The sequence below is a fragment of the Phyllobates terribilis genome, unplaced genomic scaffold, assembly GCF_046119375.1.
Source record: "Phyllobates terribilis strain yellow unplaced genomic scaffold, ASM4611937v1 Scaffold_29__1_contigs__length_15306474, whole genome shotgun sequence".
Taxonomy (NCBI): Eukaryota; Metazoa; Chordata; class Amphibia; order Anura; family Dendrobatidae; genus Phyllobates; species Phyllobates terribilis.
Window position 1 is genome coordinate 10,988,789 of NW_027362789.1, and position 22,922 is coordinate 11,011,710.

At 44.2% G+C, this 22,922-nt stretch overlaps 1 protein-coding gene across 3 annotated transcripts in view; it reads right to left on the minus strand.

Moving 5' to 3' along the window:
* Positions 1–896: 896 nt before the first annotated feature.
* LOC141178621 (uncharacterized) overlaps positions 897–22,922 on the minus strand; it is a 56,877-nt gene continuing 34,851 nt past the window's right edge. The window contains exons 3-8 of one of the 3 annotated variants that reach the window (XM_073660505.1): positions 14,070–14,219; positions 13,765–13,944; positions 13,553–13,676; positions 13,372–13,469; positions 5,299–5,389; positions 897–3,250 (exon numbers count right to left, since the gene is read on the minus strand). In XM_073660505.1, coding sequence (XP_073516606.1) covers positions 1,557–3,250; positions 5,299–5,389; positions 13,372–13,469; positions 13,553–13,676; positions 13,765–13,944; positions 14,070–14,219 — 2,337 coding nt within the window. In that variant the 3' untranslated portion in view covers positions 897–1,556. Of the gene's footprint in view, positions 3,254–5,298; positions 5,390–13,371; positions 13,470–13,552; positions 13,677–13,764; positions 13,945–14,069; positions 14,220–22,922 lie in introns of all 3 variants that reach the window. The other 2 variants (XM_073660507.1, XM_073660506.1) reach the window with 2 other exon arrangements.

The window sequence follows — 22,922 nt, forward strand, 5'->3', positions numbered from 1 at the left end:
AAATCTGTGGGCCAACCTAAAGTTGGGAGACAGTGAGTATGGCCTTATACAAAGCCAGTGGAACTACTGAACCCAGATTGGGAATTTGAGGACTGAGAGAACGGTATTTTGGCCATTTTCTTGGAATTGCTTTGTTACCGTGGCTGTGATCAATAAAATGTTGTTGCATCGTTAACCTGCCTAGGTGATTACTTACAACCTACAACCTCAGATCTTTACAAGCTCCTACATCTGCTTGTTCACATATGTCGTCAGGGTTGTTGCATGAAAGTACTGCTGCTTTCTGTGTGAGTGGGATAGTCATGCAAGAGAATATTGCTACAAAAAAAAGGGACTGGCCTCTCTGACATTTACTTCAGAAAGGGAGTAAACTGTCCTGCATCCAGAAGTTGAGGATCCACCTAGGCAATGGTGGTAACAAAATCTTATCAAGTTGGGCCTAATGAAGAACTTTGCAAAGGCTATGGATAAAAATGTAAAAGCATTCATGCATCTGATTGATAATTTTCCAAGGTTAAGTGAAGCAAATATAAAAATAAAAGAAGGAGTCTTTATTGGACTTCAGATTTTTAAGCTTTTTCAAGATGAGGAGTTTCTTCAGTTGTTGCAGGGCAAGGAAAAGGCTGTATGGTCTAGATTTGCATTTGTGGTAACTAACGTTTTGGGAAACTCAAGGGCAGATACAGTAACTATGAAGAGTTGGTGTCATTTCTCCTCAAAACATATAAGGATCTTGGCTGTAACATGTCCTTAATGATTAATTTCTTACATTCTAGACTTTTCTTACACCAAACTGTGGAGTAGTGAGAGACGAGGGTTGTGAGAGATGTAACCAAGATATTGCAGCTATGGAGAAAAGATATCAAGGAAAAAGGAAATCCATCAACACTTGCAGATTACTGTTGCATAATTTTAATAGATGATCCGATACAGGAGTACAAGAAACAAGCAAAAAACAGTTGTCACTGAATGAGGACTAATTTTGTAGTGCAATTTCTGTAACTGTTTAAAATTCGCAATAAGGTTTAGACAGGTTTTAGTTATTTGAATTGTTCTAAGTTTTCTCTAAATAAATATCAGGAAAGTGGCATAACAAAATATTCTGCATCTGTATATTTACAAGAATAATAATGTTTCAAAGTACTGAAGCTTTTATCATTAATTATATGTAGCAGTAAAAGGAAAACTCAATTGTCCAATTTAAATTCAGGAGGTCAAACTCATTAAGAAATGGCTCAGTTCATAGCAGAACCTGACAACTTTTAAAAATATGTAAAACAGTGTTACATAATCTGAAAGGTCATTGAGCTAGGTTCTTCAGCTGCTCAGTAAGGAAGTGCAGCATCTGTACAGGTCCCAGTACCTTCCTCTCCTCTGCACCAATCAGCTAAGTGTGGGGCTGGAGGAGAGAGCAGTTCTCTCACTGATCAGGAAGGACACTGTCTCTCATTGTTCTCGGTCAAAGGAAGCTACCTCCAGTCTATAGTATGCACTCATTTATTAGCAAGATTTTTTCTTGCTAAAAGTGTGTCTTTTCAAGTAAAACATTTTCCACATTAAGGATATAAAAAAGGCTTCTCCCCTCTATGACTTCTCTGATGTCTATCAAGATGCGCTTTCCGGTTAAAACATTTCCCACATTCTGAACAGGAAAAAGGCTTTTCCCCTGTGTGAGTTCTCTGGTGACTAAGAAGATTTGATTTCTGGTTAAAACATTTCCCACATTCTGTACATGAAAAAGGCTTCTCCCCTGTGTGAGTTCTCTGATGTGTAACAAGATCTGATTTCTGGGTAAAACATTTCCCACATTCTGAACATGAAAAAGGCATCTTTCCTGTGTGAGTTATCTGGTGTCTATCAAGATGCGTTTTCCGGTTAAAACATTTCCCACATTCTGAACATGAAAAAGGCTTCTCCCCTGTGTGAATTCTCTGATGTGTGATAAGACTTGATTTCACTGTAAAATATTTCCGACATTCTGAGCATGAAAAAGGGTTCTCTCCTGTGTGAGTTCTCTGGTGCTTAACAAGATTTGATTTCCCTGTAAAACATTTCCCACATTCTGAACAGGAAAAAGGCTTTTCCCCTGTGTGAGTTATCTGATGTCTAACAAGAGCTGATTTGTTGTTAAAACATTTTCCACATTCTGAACATAAAAAAGGCTTCTCCCCTGTGTGAGTGCTCTCATGTGTAACAAGATCTGATTTCTGGTTAAAACATTTCCCACATTCTGAACATGAAAAAGGCATCTTTCCTGTGTGAGTTCTCTTATGTCTATCAAGATGCGCTTTACGGTTAAAACATTTTCCACATTCTGAACATGAAAAAGGCTTCTTCCCTGTGTGAATTATCTGATGCTTGGTAAGACTTGATTTCTCTGTAAAATATTTCCCACATGCTAAACATGAAAAAGGCTTCTCTCCTGTGTGAGTTCTCTGGTGCCTAACAAGATTTGATTTCCCTGTAAAACATTTCTCACATTCTGAACATGAAAAAGGCTTTTCCCCTGTGTGAGTTCTCTGATGTCTAACAAGAGCTGATTTGTTGTTAAAACATTTCCCACAGTCTGAACAGGAAAAAGGCTTCTCCCCTGTGTGAGTTCTCTGATGTGTAACAAGATCTGATTTCTGGTTAAAACATTTCCCACATTCTGAACATGAAAAAGGCATCTTTCCTGTGTGAGTTCTCTGATGTATATCAAGATGCGCTTTCCGGTTAAAACATTTCCCACATTCTGAACATGAAAAAGGCTTATCCCCTGTGTGAATTATCTGATGTTTGATAAGACTTGATTTCTCTGAAAAATATTTCCCACATTCTGAACATGGAAAAGGCTTCTCCCCTGTGTGAGTTCTCTGGTGACTAAGAAGGCTTGCTTTCCTATTAAAACATTTCATACACTTGAAACAAGGAAATCTATTCTTTGCTGTGTGAATTTTTTGATGTTTAAGAAAAAACTTTTTGAGGGGAAAACTATTTCCATATACTGACCGTGAAAATGGCTTCTTAGCTTTAGGAGCAGTTAGTTTTTTAATGCTTATTGTGTGACTTTGATTTTCCTTAGTAGTCGGTAATGAATCAGAAGATAGGACCTGTTTGAAAGGATAAGATGACAGATCTTTGCTGTGAAGGGATGATGGTAAATTTGGAGTAACAGCATTCCCTTCAATTGTATCCTGTGAGATCTCCAGCTCATCTGGTTTGAAAATTGAAGATGTCAGCCGTCCCTCTGATCTCCTAGTACAGTTATCTGCTAAGTAAATAAAAATTATATTTGTATAAAATATTCTTGAAATTTATATTTTTGAACAGTTCTACTTAAACTGTTGGTACAAATGGCAAGTTATGTAAAAATATTGAATTATTCACCAAGACAGTCTGATAGAAAATCTCATAGCATGAACCAGTAGAGCTTGGTGTTCAACTGTTTGTTCATTCTGCCTCCCAAATATGAAATATGCGAAAATAATACCAATAAAAATTTCTACTCATCTCACAAAAAACAAGCCTCCACTCAGGCCCTTCATCTGTCAATGGAAAAACAGAGGTTTCCACATGATTAGTGGCTCAAAAACTCTTGAAAAGAAACATGGCTTCCATAAACCAATACAGCAAAATCCGCTCTTCCAAAGTCAAATATGATCCCTACTTAACTCAAATGGAAAGCACCACACCCTATTAAAGCTCACGCATAATGCCGGAAGCAGCCTGATACAGCCCTGTTCTCCGCTGGTTAAGTCTTCTGTGTTCAGCTCCCGTGTTGTGTATTTTCTTCTTAGTTTCTTCTTGTGATCCCAGCCCGTTTACTGACTACTGTCTTCTGATTTCGCATTTTCTCTGCCCTCCTTGTTCTCATCCGGCAACCTGACTATTCTTCTTGTCATCTCACACCACAGAACAGCAGGCAACATTAAGTCCAATCCTAGGGGTCTTTGTGTAAGTACAGATCAATGTAGAGGGGTTAAAGGGTGATGGGCAAAACTTTGACTATAGACAATAACACATCTAATGGAAAGATAAAAAAAAAAGCAACTAGTGGTGAAACCTCTCTGGGATAATTAAGAGTATGCATCTTGGTAGCTCCTGGCAATTTAAACTATAGTAAGGGCCAATATTTTCTGTCAGATGAGTATCAAGAAGAAATATACATTTAATGCAAACTTTTTATAATAGTGCAGAGCTGAGGTGTCTTAAATGTAAAACTCGGGCATTTGGAAGAGACAATGGAGACCTTTTTTGGAAGACTACCATTGAGTTACAGACTCACATAAGTGAGGCAGGCCAATCCCAACACAATCAAACTATCGTACAGAATGAACCTGTATAAAAAAAGAAGACAGAATAAAAAAAAAACACTTTACATCCCCAGCAAGAATGTATGTTTGGGAGAGGGGGACTCCAACACTAAATCAGAGTTGCACTTATTTATGGTAGACCGTTGGAGCTACTATGAGTCCTGACCAGAAGAGTAGAGAAAGTAGTAATGCTCCCCATTTCAGGATAAATTGTATGTAAATTCTTTAGGATCGATAATATAATTTATGACGTGGAGTGAATCCATGAAACCAGGGCTCGAGTCATGCCAACATATCTCCTGCAAGCATGAATACATTTTTTACAGCCATCAGCCACTCACAGCTTAGAGATATATCATGGCAAAGTTGTGACGTTTTTGTATACTTTATCTATTTGAAGTTATTTGGTTTAAAAATAAATTGAAAAGTCAGGGTAAAGGGAAACTCCGTTGTTATTATACAGAAATTCACACTTGGCCCTCACTGCACGTTTAATGTTGCCTATCATAAAAGCGAGGTTTGGTCATAAAGACTGGACCTGGTCTTGTAGGGACCATATGAGCACATTCAGCAGCACAGAAGGGAGAGAAGGAAGATTCATCTAATAAGATATCAGGGTTCTAAGAAGCCAACAGCGTCATTACCCTCTGCTTTCTCTCACAGGCCCATCATAATATTTTTCTTCAAGTGATTTTCTAACTTGTCAGCACTTTCTACATATGCTGTCATTTGCATTGGTAGTTTACAGATCTGGGCAGGTAACAGTCAGGATCTTCTAATTTCAGTTGGTAGGTGGATCTTCCAGGTTGTAAGTTCTATAGAAAAGGGATTTCAATGCCCAAAGTCATTTGAACTGTTTTTGGTGGAGGACAATGTTTTGGTCTAGAGGCAAAATGGTGATCACACGATCGTGATACAGCTGGACTACATGACCAGTAAACCAGCCACAGCCGGTGACTGAGAAGAATCTGTGACTTCTCAGCGTTTAGTGGTCACTACTCACCTGGGTAGCCATATGTAGGAATCTCCTCTTTACACCGCTCATCACCCCTCACATATGTCTCTGTAGTTTTAATATGGTTCAGATCTTCACCCTGAAACAAATATTGTACAAGTCACAGACAGATGGAAAAGTCACATATATGATCAGTAGTGATGAGCGAGTACCGTAATATCCGTAATCGCTATACTCATAATGAGTACTTTGCAATAATCGCATATTCATTCCAAATAGCGAGTACAATGTAAGTCAATGGGAAATGCTGGACCCTACAAAGAGGTCTGGGGGCCTGAGGAAAAGGCAGGAATGGATAGGAAAGTGATGAAACAGAATGGGAAGAGCCTGGAGAATATGCCTGCATTTCTGACTCACATATGGTTTCTGGGAATAAGTTTGTCGCAGTATTACGCCACTTTACAGACACATAAGAACAACTACCAAACCTAACCTAAATTGCATTTAACAGGCCAAAAAGATTATGAAACAGTTTTTCCTGCACAATCACTTGTATATAAGGCTATATAAACTAGAGAAACCTAAAAAATATCCTTTTAGCCTTTGTTCACACATAATGTTGTGGCTTTTTTTCGCCTTTTACAATTGGGAGGGCCCTGAGTTATACATTTTGTAGGTCCCTCGGACATAAATCATTTTTCAGTTCGCTATTCCCCAGCACTTTACAAGCACAGCTAGAAAGTACTAGTAGGTATGTAGATCTTTTACTTGAGAGGCCTCAGGTGGCTCTGTAACATGCGACTTGGAGGGACAGCTGTTACTTAGACATTTGGGCGGTCCCTCCATCATTGACACTCAGATAGTGGAATACATATTCAATAGCAGTTTACAATGTGCCCATTGTAGCGTTGGGCTTGACCCTCCTCCTCCTCTTCCACCACCACCACCATGTGATACTGCGGCCCTAAATTCAAATGTTCAGAGGCCTTTTAGTAGGCAGGAAAGCTGAGTTTTGTGAGAGCCCTCGTGTGGCCCTGTAACATACATTTTGAAGTGCCCTACTCTAGAGATTTTGGAGGTCCCTCGTGTACATCTGAGAGTGCCATCACTTACTCATATTGTAGGGCCCTCACTGTATTATTTAACTCATTTAGGGGCAGAGACTACAGAGAAAATATCCAAGAGAAATGGAGTACTAGTAGGTAGCAGTGAGTGCAGCCTGCGATCTTCAGGTATGGCTGAACTTAGTGAACCGGAAAAATAAAGCTGCACTAGTTAACTGGATGACGAGCTCAAATACAGTGCCTACAAGTAGTATTCAACCCCCTGCAGATTTAGCTGGTTGACACATGCGGAATTAACTTGGCATTGTGACATTTGTACTGTAGATCAGCCTGGAAGTGGGAAATGCACTGCAGCAAATTTTTTTTTTTTTTTTTTTTTTAAACGTAAAAAGTTAATTCAGAGTGTCATTTATTATTCAACCCCTCAAACCACAAGAATTCTGTTTGGTCCCCCTAAAGTATTAAGAAGTAGTTCAGGCACCAAGAATAATGAGCTTCACATGTGTGGATTAAAGATCTCTTTTGCCAGCCTTTCCTGACTATTTAAGACCCTCCCCAAACTTGTGAACAGCACTCAGACATGGTCAACATGGGTAAGACAAAGGAGCATTCCAAGGCCATCAGAGACAAGATCGTGGAGGGTCACAAGGCTGGCAAGGGGTACAAAACCCTTTCCAAGGAGTTGGGCCTACCTGTCTCCACTGTTGGGAGCATCATCCGTAAGTGGAAGGCTTATGGAACTACTGTTAGCCTTCCACGGCCAGGACAGCCTTTGAAAGTGTCCTCCCGTGCCGAGGCCAGGCTTGTCCGAAGAGTCAAGGCTAACCCAAGGACAACAAGGAAGGAGCTCCGGGAAGATCTCATGGCAGTGGGGACAGTCAATACCATAAGTAACGTACTCCACCGCAATGGTCTCCGTTCCAGACGAGCCCGTAAGGTACCTTTACTTTCAAAGCGTCATGTCAAGGCTCGTCTACAGTTTGCTCATGATCACTTGGAGGACTCTGAGACAGACTGGTTCAAGGTTCTATGGTCTGATGAGACCAAGATCGAGATCTTTGGTGCCAACCACACACGTGACGTTTGGAGACTGGATGGCACTGCATACGACCCCAAGAATACCATCCCTACAGTCAAGCATGGTGGTGGCAGCATCATGCTGTGGGGCTGTTTCTCTGCCAAGGGGCCTGGCCATCTGGTCCGCATCCATGGGAAGATGGATAGCACGGCCTACCTGGAGATTTTGGCCAAGAACCTCCGCTCCTCCATCAAGGATCTTAAGATGGGTCGTAATTTCATTTTCCAACAAGACAACGACCCAAAGCACACAGCCAAGAAAACCAAGGCCTGGTTCAATAGGGAAAAACTCAAGGTGTTGGAGTGGCCTAGTCAGTCTCCTGACCTTAACCCAATTGAAAACTTGTGGAAGGAGCTCAAGAATAAAGTCCACATGAGACACCCAAAGAACCTAGATAACTTGGAGAAGATCTGCATGGAGGAGTGGGCCAAGATAACTCCACAGACCTGTGCCGGCCTGATCAGGTCTTATAAAAGACGATTATTAGCTGTAATTGCAAACAAGGGTTATTCCACAAAATATTAAACATAGGGGTTGTATAATAATTGACCCACACTTTTATGTTTAAAATTTAATAAAATTCAACTGAGTAACATAACTTTTTGGTTTGTAAGATTTATGCTTCTGTTCATAAAACCTACTCTCGTTTGCAGTTTGAAGGCTCTAACTTATTTGCATCTTATCAAACCAGCTAAATCTGCAGGGGGTTGAATACTACTTGTAGGCACTGTATATCACTTGTGCAAGTCAATGGACAAAGGATATATGGTGCTTCCCTCGAGGATGGATTGGTGAAGCTTCTCCAAATGGCTCAGTTATTTTTGATTGTTAATATTCCCCAGATTATATAGGAGGAGAAGACTTCTTGATATTGTACTACTTGGTCCAGTGCAGAATGTGCATCGTACTTCCAAAAATTACTCCTGGGGGCTGTGTCATAAGTGCAGGGACATTCCTTGACAAGGGCATCCCTTGTCAAACATTATCTACAATGGAGTACTGTAGTAGTTATGGCCCTCAATTCAAATTTTCAGAGGGCCATCAGTCGGTCATCAACAGTCAGTGTAAATTTCTATTGAATATGTATCCTCTATCTCAGTCACAATGTGGCACAAGCCAGGCATGTTTTTTGCCAAATGGGGTGACTGACAGTACATTTCTATTGAATATGTATTCCCTATCTCAGTCACAATGCGGCACAACCTGTGACTAGGGCCTCAAACTTCCAATGACAAATATTAGTTTGGTAGGACCACTGTACAATGTGCATAGGGTTTGTAAAAATTAGCCCAATGGGCTGAATCATGGTTGACGCAGGAAGCCACCATCCCAAGGGTCTCCAATCACAAATAGTAGTTAGGCTGGAGTAGGAATACTGTCCTGGTTTGTCCACTGCACAATGTGCATAGTTTGTAAAAATTAGCCCTATGGGCTGAGTCATGGTTGACAAAGGAAGGAATCTGGTTTTTATGAGAAGGGGGTGAGGTTAACAGCAGTAGCATGAATCTGCATGTTTGGTGAATTTAGGTTGGCTTGCTGTCATCTGGAGGGATTACAAACTGTGGAGATATCCAGTCCTTGTTGAATTTAATCAGAGTAAGTCTGTCTGCATTTTCCATGGAGAGGCGTGTGCGCCTATCAGTGATGATTTCCCCAGCGGAACTGAAAACACGCTCAGACACCACACTAGCAGCCGGGAAGGCCAGCACCTCCAAGGCATATAAAGAGAGGTCGGGCCAAGTGTTCAGCTTAGACACCCAATAATTAAAGGGAACTGAAGCGTCAGAAAGGACACACGTATGGTCACTTAAAAGTAATCCTTGACCATGTTCTGCAACTTATCCCTCCTTGGCATTTTTATAGGCACAGATAGCCCTTGCAGTTTTGCTGGTTTATTTAAAATTGGCCAATTTGGGCACATTTTCCCCCCACCTCCGTTGGAGCTTGGGTTCGTGTATCTCCCCATTATCCCTTGGTGTTGAAAAGAGCTGGTACCTATGCCACCATCATTATCTGAAGGTGATATTTTCAGCAACTGATCCACAAAGGCCCCCTTAAACGATTCCATTGTACAACCCCTGGCAAAAATTATGGAATCACCGGGCTCGGAGGATGTTCATTCAGTTGTTTAATGTTGAAAAAAAGCAGATCATAGACATGGCACAAAACTAAATTCATTTCAAATGGCAACTTTAGGCTTTTAAGGAACACTAAAAGAAATCAAGATTAAAAATGTGGTACTCAGTAAGGGTAATTTTTTTCAGACCAAGCAGAGGGAAAAAATTATGGAGTCACTCAATTCTGAGGAAAAAATTATGGAATCACCCTGTAAATGTTCATTTCCAAAACTAACACCTGTATCAAATTAGATCTGCTCGTTAGTCTGCATCTAAAAAGGAGTGATCACACCTTGGAGAGCTGTTGCACCAAGTGGACTGACATGAATCATGGCTCCAACACGAGAAATGTCAATTGAAACAAATGGGTGGATTGGACAACCTTTCAGGGTAGGATCTGGTGTCCGTCAGTGCTGTCCTCTTAGCCCTTTGCTTCACGCCTTTGCAATTGATCCCTTCCTCAGAAGGATCGATTGTGGATCGTTGGCAGGGGTGCGGATGGGCAGGGCGGCGCCGGAGGCTATCTTGAGGGTAGTGGCCTATGCGGACGATATCACCGTATTTGTTTCTTCGCAAGAGGAGGCAATGGTGGTGATGTCAGAAGTGGAGCGCTACTCTGAGGCATCCGGGTCCAAGGTCAACCAGGATAAGTGTGAAAGTCTCTGGCTGGGAGGCGGAGATCCCATGTTTGATCTTCTGGCCACCCTCCCCGAACCCCAAGAACACGCCAAAGTCCTGGGCACTGAATTCGGCAAGGGTGATTACCTCATGAAAAACTGGGAGGCCAGAATCAAAGATGTCGCCCAAAGAGTGGACCAATGGAAGGGTTGGTCTTTGAGCCTGAGGGAAAGGGTTGACCTGTGCAAAGCTTTCCTGCTCCCCTTGCTAATCTACCTGGGCAGCGTCTGTGTCTTGCCAAAGCCTCTCTGGACACGGGTCTACAGTCTGTTCTTCCAGATGTTATGGGGGAATAGACTGAACCTAGTCAAGCGGGAGGTCACTTACCGCACAAGGAGACTAGGGTGGTTGGATATGGTGAACCCCATGGTGTTCCTAGTGAACACCTTCTTGAAAGTTAACGTGGCAAACCTCTGGAAGGAGAGGGCTCCTCCATGGGTATTATCCTGCAAGGGATGGTTTTAGCCATCAATCTTCAGGGGGAAGATTGAAAGATCTTCGCACACTGCATGGGCATCTCCCGGCTTATGTTATCCCGGTTCTCAAAATGATCCACCGGTGGGGTCTGGGAATATGGGGAGTGAGGTCCCTCCCGAGGAAACTCCTTGATAGGAGGGTCTTGCTTTCTCATTTTCAGAGTCCATTGGTCCTCAAGAACTGCCCAAGTCGGGATCTGGAGGTTGGGTTGAGTTTGTTAAATTCTAGCAGGATCCCCAAGAAGTACTGGGACTTGACTTGGTGCTGCTTCCAAGGTAAGCTGTGTGTAAGGGGCAATTTGAAGTACAGGAGCTCCGAGGAATTGCCCCCTGTGAGGCTTGTGCTAACATGCTGGAAAGCATGGAGCACTTCCTGCTTCATTGTCGCTTTAATACAGAGGTGTACAACAGGGCAGGAGATCCATTGGTTGGTCACGGCTGGCTACTCTGTCCTATGCCGGGTGGGCCTATGGAGCGTTCGGAGACCATGGGAGAAGGTACCGAACCACTTTATTCATAATAAGTGTAGTGGTCAAGTATTTCACGTGGAAAGCACGAGTTTTAGTTTTGACGCAGAGTAAAATCCTAAGTGCAGATGAAGTTTGTAGGAACATCCTAGGTGACCTGGTGAAGGTACGTTCTCTGGAGTATGAAAGACTGGCTTCCCAGAGGGCGGCCCGTCTCTGGAGGGGCTTTTCCTTCAGGGTGCCTTAGTCCGGTAGTACTCCTATATCCAGGTGGTGGGCTGATGTCTTTTGTTTTGTATTTATGTCTCCTGAATAGGTTTGCAAGCATCGAACTTGAGCCTTGTGAGAATGTAGGTTGCCTTTGCCCTGGCCTCTGCTCAACTTGGTATGGCAGATGCTACAGCCTACAATGTTTTTCTCTGAAGGACTTTCAGAAAAAAAAATTCCACACAGCAGCTGAACACCCCCTTACCCTGACTTGGCGGACAGCGGGGGTGCTCTTGGGAACAGTTGACCCAGTTCTCACTCTGGGCAAACCATGACCCCTTGGTGCCTGTGTTGGTGCTACATATCCATCTTCCTCTGTGTTGCTGTCATGGCTACGCATGCCAATGGTCCAGGTCGGATCAGTGGACTCATCATCGACTACCTCGTCTTCCATCTCATCCTCCTTCCCAGTTGACATTGTAGGCTGACCTGATAGCAACTGTGTCTCATCATCATCAGCCTCCACCTCTGGAGACAAAAAATAATGTTCCGCCAAGTGTCTTTCTTCTGGCCATAGGTCCTCAAATACATAAGCATCAATGCACGCCACCTCCTCTTGTCCCTCTTCAATGCTGCACAGTGATAGTCCAGAGCCAACCAAAGGATACATACCAAACAGATCCTCGGAGTGGCCAAGCTTGGGGTCATATGTCTCCTGTGACTGATAATGGTTGGAGGAAGGAGAACCAGCTTCAGGATTGGATGGGCCAGTCTTCTGTGTATCCACAGTAGACTGTGTGGTCGTGGAAGATTTGTTGTTGCCTGACAAATGCTTAGAGGCCTTTTCTGCTATCTGCTCTCTTTTCAGAATCTGCTCTCACTCTTGTGGCTTCCACACACGTTTACGTTCCAGACTGGGAAATTTTTCCAGGAACATAGTGGATGCATCAAGCTGCTTCTGACCTGACACAGACTGAGTGCCTTCTCACGCACCATTGACACATCCCTTAACAACAGACTTTTTTGGCATTTTGGGTTTTGTTGACAGATTTTCAGATGTTGATGGCACAAGCCAAGCTAGCTGTCACAGCCAAAATAGTGGTTCAAATGGCCTGGTGCGTGCTTTGTTGCAGGCAGTAGGAAATGTTTGGACTACTGCTTTGTGTAGGGCACAAAACACTTTTTTTAGTGGACTAATATGGACAGAAGGCAGGCTCTGACCCCTAAAACAGCAGGGAAAACAGACTGGTGCTAAAAAAAAAAAAAAAAAAAAAGGCAGCACAAAATGCTACTTCTGTGTGTGCTGGCAAAATATTGCTTTGCCTCTGACAGGAGCTGTTTTAATATGGACACTGGTAGAACGCTACTTAATACACTCCCTACCTAATACACAATCTCTCCCTCCTTGTACTCTGACTTTGTTGTGTGTCTTCAGCTCTGAAAAGAGCTATTTTTTGGTGGTATTATGGAGCTAGTGAGCGGCTACTTTAAACACAGAACTAGCATACACTGCAGGTAGCCCTTAAAAGGGCTTTTGTTTTATCAAGAGGCCTAAACACTCTCCCTAGCAGCTCAGCAATCTCTCCGCATGCTTATAGAATGCAGGCTCCAGATGCAATGTGCACAAAATGGCGACGACAGGGCTTGAATAGACCCTATGAAGCTGGGTGGCCAGCCAATCACAGTAATGCCACAACCAAGATGTCTGAAGAATTACTGTGATTGGTTATGAAGCCCAGAATGTTTAGTGGCTGCAAAGGAGGCGCCAAAACTGCAGAGCAGGACATTCGAATATAGCGAGGCGAACACAAATGCTCGCAATATAACAAGTAACCTGAACACTGTACTATCCGTGCGTATAGCGAATACACTCACTCATCACTAATGATCAGCTCTAATCCAGCCATCTCCACCATTCTCATTATACAAGTACAAACCATACAACTCTGGTGGATAAAACAAGACCGAACACAAGACCTTCACAGCCGTATACACATCACAGGAGAGATCTCATGACACCTTCTCTCCATGTACCTGATAATCCTGAGGAATATTGGGATCTTCTTGTTTACAGTCCTGTGGAAGAAGAGGATGTGGACATCTCTCTGGTGTTGTCCTCTTACTGGATAGATCTAGAGGAAGCACATACAGGGACTGAATTCATTCTTTACATATAGACAATTAAAGGCTGTGTGTATTCAGTCCTGTCTATTACCCGGTGATGTGAGGGGCTGGGGAACCTCCATCTTGACGTCCTTGTACAGATCTTTGTGTCCTTCTAAATACTCCCACTCCTCCATGGAGAAATAGACAGCGACATCCTGACATCTTATAGGAACCTGACACATACAATGATAGTTATCCCTCCAATCCCTTCATAGCTTTACTATAAAATGTCCCAGCATTCCTCATTCCTAGCAGTGTCACCTCTCCAGTCAGCAGCTCAATCATCTTGTAGGTGAGTTCTAGGATCTTCTGGTCATTGATGTCCTCATGTATCAGGTGGTGAGGTGGAAGCTCCGTGATTGGGCTCAGGGGTCTTCTCCATCCCTCAGACACAGGGTCCTGACAGCGTTCACTAGAGGTCTTCTTCACTACTGTGTAATCCTGATTATGGAGAGACACATTCATAAATCTCACTACGAATATTTCCAGAATCCTCACCTCTCCAGTTCTGTCTGTTATTTCCATACATAAGAATGATGTAATGTGACGTCATCAGAATCTCTCACCTCTCCAGTAACCCAGAAGAGGATCTCTAGGGTGAGGTGCATTATTTTCTCAGCCATCTTGTCTGTGTCCATATTCATCTTTGATGCGTAATTCTGGAAAATTCTCTTATATAGAAGATATTCACTGAGAGGATCCGATATTGTAGAGACCTGAATGTGAAGTTGAGCAGATGTAACGGCACAAAAACCCTGTGTAATAATACAATTACTGGAGATAATAAGGGAAACATTTGAGGAGATTTATGTTTTACAGTATCTAGTTTTCTTCTTTACATCTACTAATAAAGCCTATATATTTTAGGCCACAGACAACAAGTAGTTTCTTCCTCAGAATCTGCAAGTGAATACCTTTCCCATAGACTCATCTTCCTTATTGCTAATTCTAATCTCATTTACCAACACTGGAATCGGCATTAGCAATACTGCAGGAGATATTGATTACACGTGATATGAGAAATAACTACTTTATGATTAAGACAAAATCTTCATCTTCCACTACGGCTCTAGATACATATTTGGCCAGAGTCTGTCACTGACTACATCACAACCGGCCGTCTATATGTTTCCCGTCTTCACCGGACTGTCATCTTCTATCACGTTAGATCTCAGGTCTGATTCACACTTCGAAGTTTGAGGCATTTATAAAAGCTTGTTTGTAAGACCACAAAGACAGGAGTTATTTGATACCAAAATTTCCATGTACAGTGTTTTATGGGGTTTCAAAACAAAGTGTGAATATCAAATTGAAATCTTTGCTGTTGAGATTTTGTGCAAATTTCAACGCCTCCTCCTGTGTGCCTCCCCATATCAGGAGGAGTTCGTCGATAAATCGACCGTACCATATGATTTTTTGGGCTGTAAATATTGCTCTCAAGGTAAATGTGTTGCTCCTCCCATTTGGACATTAATCCAATGACGGTGAAAATTTGCTGCCCATACTTACTCCCCTCCTTTGTAAGAAAAAAAAAAAAATTTGATTGTCAAAGCAGAATAATTATGATCCAGAAGAAATTTAACTGACATGTTAATGAAATCTTTTATTTCTACTGTATACGTGCTATAGGTATCAGAGTATTAGCTCAGGCTAGTTAATGCTACACTGTGTGGTATGGATGAATATAGAGCTACACATGTGGTCAAAATTGTTAGTACCCCTCGTTTAACCCCTTACTGGCCTGGGGTATATGAGTACGCCCCAGGCCATCACCCCCGGTTCAGCACGGGCTTCGGCGTTGAGCCCGCACTGAACCGGGCACATTTCAGCTGATTCTTACAGCTGACATGTGCCCGCAACAGCCTCGGGTGGAATCGCGATCCACCCGCGGCTGTTAACCAGTTAAATGCCGCTGTCAATCTCAGACAGCGGCATTTAAAAGGGCCGCGCCGGAAGTGTGTCACTTACCAAGCCCATTGGTGACCCCGTCATGTAATCGCGGGTCACTGATGGGTGGGCATGGCAACCCAGGGTCTGCAGCAGACACCAGTGGTTGTCATGAAAAGATTGCCATAAGTGCCACCTAGTGGTCGGCGCTAATAGCACAGGAGCATTTCTGCTACATAGAGGTGATCTGCTCATCGCCTCTATGTAGCAGAGACAATCAGACAGTTGCTGCTTCTAGTCTCCTATAGAGACTATAGAAGCAAGCAAGAAGTGTAAAAAAATGTTTTTAAAAATATAAAAAGTTTAAATCACCCCCCTTTTGCCCCATTCAAAATAAAATAATAAAAAATAAACCCCACACACACATATTTGGTATCGCCGCGTTCAGAATCGCCCGATCTATCAATATAAAAAAATAATTAATCCGATCGGTAAACGGCTTAACAAGAAAAAAATTCCAAAAGCCAGAATTACGCTTTTTTGGTCGCAGCAACATTGCAATAAAATGCAATTATGGGCGATCAAAACATCGGATCTACCCCAAAATGGTATCAATAAAAACGTCAGGCAAAAAATAAGCCCTCGCCCGGCCCCAGATCCCGAAAAATGGAGACGCTACGGGTCTCGGAAAATTGCGCCTTTTTTTTTGGAATTTGGAATTTCACTACTTAAATAAAAAAGAACCTATACATGTTTGGTGTCTACTAGTGTTGAGCGAACATGCTCGACACTGCTCGGTACTCGCCCAAGCATCACGCTACTCGGGATGTTCGGCGAGCACCGAGCATTTCCGGGTTACTCGGGCGGGAGCTCGGGTCTCCGCCCAGCATGTTTGGCGCTCTTTACAGAGCCAATGAACATGCAGGGATTGCCAGCCAGTCACTGTAATGCCGCAGCCATGTTGTTTGTGGGCATTACAGTGATTGGCTGGCCGCACAACGTCACCTCGAGTATTTAAAACCGGGCGCTGCCATCTTGGACACAGACGCCCGGGATTAGCTAGTGTAGGGAAAGTGCTGCTGAGCTAGGGAGAGATTTATACTGCAAAATAGTTAGTGTAGGGTCTCTAAAGGCTGCCAGATCAAACAAACAGTCCTTCTCAGGACTAATATCCATCTCAGATATCAGGCAGGCAGGCTGTATAGGAGACGGAGTGGTTATACCAGCTGCATTACAGTCCTGTGTGCTCCTGTTGCTGAAATTTCTGGACTTAGCTCCAGGTCTCGGGGGGCCAGGAAAAATCCTTTTTTCTCATCTAAATCCTCTTTTTTTTCCCTCCTTCACACTGTACAAATACCCGTCTTATTAACCTTTTGGTGTCCCCCCCCCAAAAAAAAAAGTGTGTCTGTGACAGTTCAGACACAAATATATCTGTTTAAAAGAGTCTGGTGTAGGCCAGAGAAACAGAAGTGTGGTTTTGCAGTTCCACAGTTCAAACCTCTGTATTATCCACTTTTGGGCCATTTTTACATAAAAAAAAAACCGTTTGAGTGTGTCGCACACTGTTCAGCCGCAAGTATATATATTTAAAAAAGTCTGGTATACACCAGTAAATTATAACTGTTGTTTTGCCGTTCCATGGTAAAAAATCTCTATTATCCAGCTTTTGGTATTTTTTCCGTTAAGAAAAACAGTAACGGTTCCTCCCTGATTGTTCAGATTGTTTAAAAGAGTCGGGTGTAGGCCAGAGAAATAGAACTGTGGTTTTCCTCTTCCACGGTTGTAATCTACTTTTTATTACACTTTTTCCATTGATAGGTGAAAATGTGCCACAACCAACAGCCACATCTTCTCACTCCCAGTTCTTGACCGAATTACTAGGGAAACACAGAACAACACCAGTATTGCGACCTGATCAGTGTGAACAGGTTATTAATTGGATAGCAGATAATACTTCCAGTTACCTGGCCACCACCAGCTAAGGTCGGTCTTCCACACGGTCAAATGTTAGTCGCCGTGAGTCTCGACCGCATACTCCTCCTCACCCTGATGCTCCTTCCTCCCACCATGCCGAGTGTCGTCAGACAGCAACTGATCCCACACTGGGACACTCTGAAGAGCTGTTCACTGGTCCATTTCCAGATTTGTGCCCCTCGCCTGCTCCGCTTGAAGTTGTGGAAGGGGAGATCCCATTTAGCGATGCCCAAATATTTGAACAGCCACGGCCACAGGAAGTCGACGCTGGCAATTTGTCACAAGAGGTGGACGATGACGAGACAATTGCCAGGAAGTGAGGAGGAGGATCGTGGTGCGCAAGTGGAAGAGGAGGAGGTGGTGGATGATCTAGTAACTGACCCGTGGCAGGAGGACATGCAGAGCGAGGCCAGCAGCACACAGGGTGAGGGAGGCAGAGTACCCCAACAGGCAGGAAGAAGCAGTGTGGTGGCCGCATACAGAAGGCAAGCAACAGTTCCCCATAACACCAACATAAAGGACGTTGCCAGTACAACCTGTAGGTCTTCCAGAGTCTGGAATTTTTTTAAAGACTCTGCTGATAACCCCAAAAAAGCCATTTGTACCACCTGCCAGGCCAGCATCAGCAGGGGTGACAAAACTACCCCTCTGACCACCACCAGCATGATCAGGCACATGGCAGCAAAGCACCCGACTTTGTGGGGTGAACCCCAGGGTCCACGACCAGTGTCAGCGGGTGTCACCACTGCTTCTTCCACTGTTGTGCGTGCAATAGAACCCCCTGTTGTGTGTGCAAGGCAATCCCCTGTCCATACTGCATGCAAAGATGCCCCCTACTCTCAGTCTTCACTTGTTATGGCAGTTTCTCAAGAAACAGCATCAACGTCCACGTCCCACCGCAGCGTTCAATTGTCCATATCCCAGACCTTTGAACGTAAGCGGAAATTCGCAGCCAACGCCCCACAGGCCACAGTCCTAAATTTGCACATTTCACGACTGCTTGCGTTGGAAATGCTGCCTGTTAAGCTGGTGGAGACGGAATCCTTCCGCAACCTTATGGCGGTGGCCGTCCCTCGGTACTCGGTCCCCAGCCGACACTATATTGCCCGGTGTGCCATCCCCGCAATACACAAGCACGTGTCCCAAAACATCTGCCGTGCCCTGAACAACGCAGTTACTGGGAGAGTCCACCTGAAAACGGACACGTGGACAAATGCTTGTGGCCAGGGACGGTACATCTCCCTGATGGCATACTGGGTAAACATAGTGGAAGCCGGGACCCAGTCGGATCTTGGGACGGAACACATCCTCCCCACACCGAGGATTGCGGGCCCTATGTCAGTCAGAGTTGCCCCCACAGTGTACAGCTCCTGCGCTTCATCATCCTCCTCCTCATGTTCAGCCTCCATCTCAGATATCACCACATCAGTTACAAGCTGGAAGCACTGCAGTACTGCCTCCGCCAAGCGGCAACAGGCTGTGCTGAAACTCATAAGCTTAGGTGAGAAACCTCAAACTGCTTGTGAGTTGTGGACAGCTGTGAAAGAGCAGGCAGATCTGTGGCCGAGACCGCTGAACCTACATCCAGGCATGGTCGTGTGTGACAATGGCAGTAACCTGGTGGCGGCTCTGAGGTGAGGCGAGATCACACACGTACCATGCCTGGCTCATGTGCTTAACCTCGTGGTTCCACGGTTTCTTAAATCGTACCCAGAGTTGCCAGATCTGCTCGTCAAAGTACGCCGCCTGTCAGCTCATTTTCGCAAGTCAGCTAAAACTTCCGCCGCCCTTGCTGTATTGCAGCAGCGTTAGCAGCTTCCGGCACACCGACTGGTGTGTGATGTCCCCACACGTTGGAACTCTACCCTCCACATGTTGCAAAGGATTTGTGAGCAGAAGAGAGCAGTTGTGGAGTACCAGCTGCAACAAGGCCGTCGATATTCAGGTCAGACTCCACACATAAGACCTCAGGAGTGGACCTGGATGTCTGACATATGTATCATCCTAGAAAGAGAAATCTGACAGATTTGGGCAGTAAATATGTAATACACTTATTATATATGTTATATTCCATTGTATTGTATCACCCACCTCGGACCAAACAATGACATGCATAAAAGGGGAAGAGCGAGAACTCAAAAAATTGGTGATCCATCACAATTGTATATAAAAGGTATAAATTTTATTAGAACATCACAATTGGGGTGAATAAACACATACAAAGTCACACTGTGGATTAAAATGATGCACACAGTGGAGACAGAAATTTCATACAACTATGATTGTCATGAGATGTACAATAATCAGATTACCAATATTCATAGTGTAGTAGGTATTCCTAACATGGTAGGCATCTGTTCACATTGCCCTGCACACTAATGCTATGAAACATATATCACATTACAGTACTTAATATAAATCATGTCTATCACATATATCACATTACAATAATCAGCCTGTGGGCAGGTGGATATCACCATATACAGCAGGAATTACCTCAGAATAGACTGTCACGTGTGCACCAACCCCGACGCGCGTTTCGGCGACCAGCCTTTGTTTATTCACCCCAATTGTGATGTTCTAATAAAATTTATACCTTTATATACAATTGTGATGGATCATCAATTTTTTGAGTTCTCGCTCTTCCCCTTTTATATATGTACCATCCTGACAAACTTTGAGGAGTCCACCAAGATGGTGAGTGGCGATGACGCCATCATTAGCGTCAGCATCCCACTTGTCTGTCTTTTGCAACGCTCTCTGCAGAGAATTAAAGAGGAGGCATTGCAGCCAGAGTATGATGAGATGGATCAAGAAGCTGTAGCGGGCGATTACACACAGCCCAGCCTCATCTCATCCCAATGTGCATTGGGGGACAATGAGGGAGAGGAGGAGGAGGAAGAACAGGAGCTGGTATCATGCGCTGTAGATGGTAGTACCTGTACAACTGTCATACCGTCGGTTCAGCGTGGGTGGCCTGAGGACAGGGGGAGGAGGAGGAGGAGAGCATGGTCAGTCGTCAACTTGGTGAGGTCACGGAAGTCTTGCCCGTTACCAGTCTGGCAAGCATGGCTGACTTTATGTTACGCTGCCTTAACTGTGACCCTCGCGTTGTCAAAATGTTGGGTGACAGTCATTACTGGTTGGCGACACTTTTAGACCCCCGCTACAAGGAGAACTTTTACTCTCTTATTCCTGAGGAGGAGAGGTCTACAAAAATGGGGCAGTACCAGAAGGCCCTTGCTGCAGAACTGTTAAAAAAATTCCCATCTGAACACGCTAGCGGCAGAGGTCACAGTTCGTTGCCCAACCAAGGCGTACATGCGAGAGAGAAGCAACTCCAATCCAGCAGAGGCAGGGGAACACTGTCAACATTCTGGGACAGTTTTCTCAGACCCTCCCTTCGGACAGACCCTGAGGCGCGGGGTACTCTCACAAGGAGTGGAAAGTTTCAAAAGATGGTGAGGGAGTACCTTGCCGACCGTACCAGCGTCCTCCGTGATTCCTCTGTGCCTTTTAATTATTGGGTATCCAAGCTGGACACTTGGAATGAACTTGATCTGTACGCCTTGGAGGTCCTGGCCTGCCCTGCCGCTAGCGTGTTATCGGAGCGTGTTTTTAGTGCAGCTGGGGGAATTATAACTGATAAGCGTACTCGCCTGTCAACTAACAATACTGACAAGCTGACCCTTATCAAAATGAACAAGGGCTGGATTGGGCCAGACTTCTCATCACCACCAAATGACAGCAGAGTAACATAAAGTCAAATCCACGGTGTTATTTCGGGAGGTGTATTCTCATGCACCACTTCACACCCACACATGGGTATACGCTTCCTCATTTCAGCTGTTTTTTGCTCTTCTCCTTATCCTCAGCCTCCACCACCACTATACCACCAGGGTGACAGTGGTCCGTGTTGCCAGCATTGCGAGTTCCTCCGTCCTAATTTTTGGCAGCTTTTGTTTGGAAGGCATAAGCAAATACTATGGGAGACCCACTCCCCAATAATGGGAATAATATTTTTAAGATGCTGTACTGTATGGCTCTTGTAAGGGGCATTAAAACCGTCTTGTTAAGCTACTGCGACCTCCACCACTCTTCCATGGGGCATTAAAACAGTCTTGTTAAGCTACTGTGACCTCCACCACTCTTCCAAGGGGCATTCATATTGTGTTTATATTCCACTGCGACCTTCACCACTCTTCCAAGGGGCATTAAAACCGTCTTGTTAAGCTACTGTGACCTCCACCACTCTTCCATGGGGCATTAAAACCGTCTTTTTAAGCTACTGTGACCTCCACCACTTTTCCAAGGGGCATTAAAACCGTCTTGTTAAGCTACTGTGACCTCCACCACTCTTCCATGGGGCATTAAAACCGTCTTGTTAAGCTACTGTGACCTCCACGTCTCTTCCACGGGGCATTGATATTGTCTTTTTATTCCACTGCGACCTCCACCACTCTTCCAAGGGGCATTGATATTGTCTTTTTATTCCACTGCGACCTCCACCACTTTTCCAAGGGGCATTAAAACCGTCTTGTTAAGCTACTGTGACCTCCACGTCTCTTCCACGGGGCATTGATAGTGTTTTTATTCCACTGCGACCTCCACCACTCTTCCAAGGGGCATTGATATTGTCTTTTTATTCCACTGCGACCTCCACCACTTTTCCAAGGGGCATTAAAACCATCTTGTTAAGCTACTGTGACCTCCACGTCTCTTCAAAGGGGCATTAAAAGCGTCTTGTTAAACCACTCTGAACTCCACAGCTCTTCCAAGGGGCATTGAAATGTTGTTTTTAATTACCTCTAACCTCCACGACTCTTCCAACGTGCATTGCATTTGCTCCTAATTTTAGTCAGCTTTTGCTTTTCAATGCAAAGGCGAAAACTAAGGGAGACCCACTCCCCAATAATGGGTAGAAGGTTTTTAGCATGCTGTAATCCACGTGTTTCAAGGGGCATTGCAGTTCCTCATAATTTTTGGAAAGCCTTCCATGCACTGCTTAGGCCAACAGTGTACAGGAGACCCAGTTGCTATAAATGGCAAAAACGGTTTAGTTAAGGCCCTCTGACCTCCATGTCACTTCAAAGGGGCATTGGAGTGCCTCGAAATTTTTGGTAGGCAATGGGCATTGCACTCACTGTATGCCCTATAACTGTGTAGCCGAACAGCTCAGTTTGTTACAGAAACATATCCTACAAGACATGTGTGGTTGACTGGCCTGATATTGATGTGAATGGTCCCTGTTCGTCCTGCTCTTTCTCCTTTGCCACCACCTCATCCATCATTTATCACCTGAAGCTTTGTTTTAACGGGAGTCATAGAACTGGGATAGTAGCAGGAAAACATCCAGCAATCCTCGGAGGAGGTAAGATATGCGCCAAAACGCTGACCACCTCAGGCCTAGCCGCTGCTACATACATGCGCTTGCATTCCAAGAAAACAAAGCAGATGCTAACTTCTATCATCATCATGCTCCTCACCTTGGCACTCTCAACTCCTCTGATGGAGAAGCAAGGGCCCACAGGAGGAGTCGGGTTCTCTGGTGGGCTCGT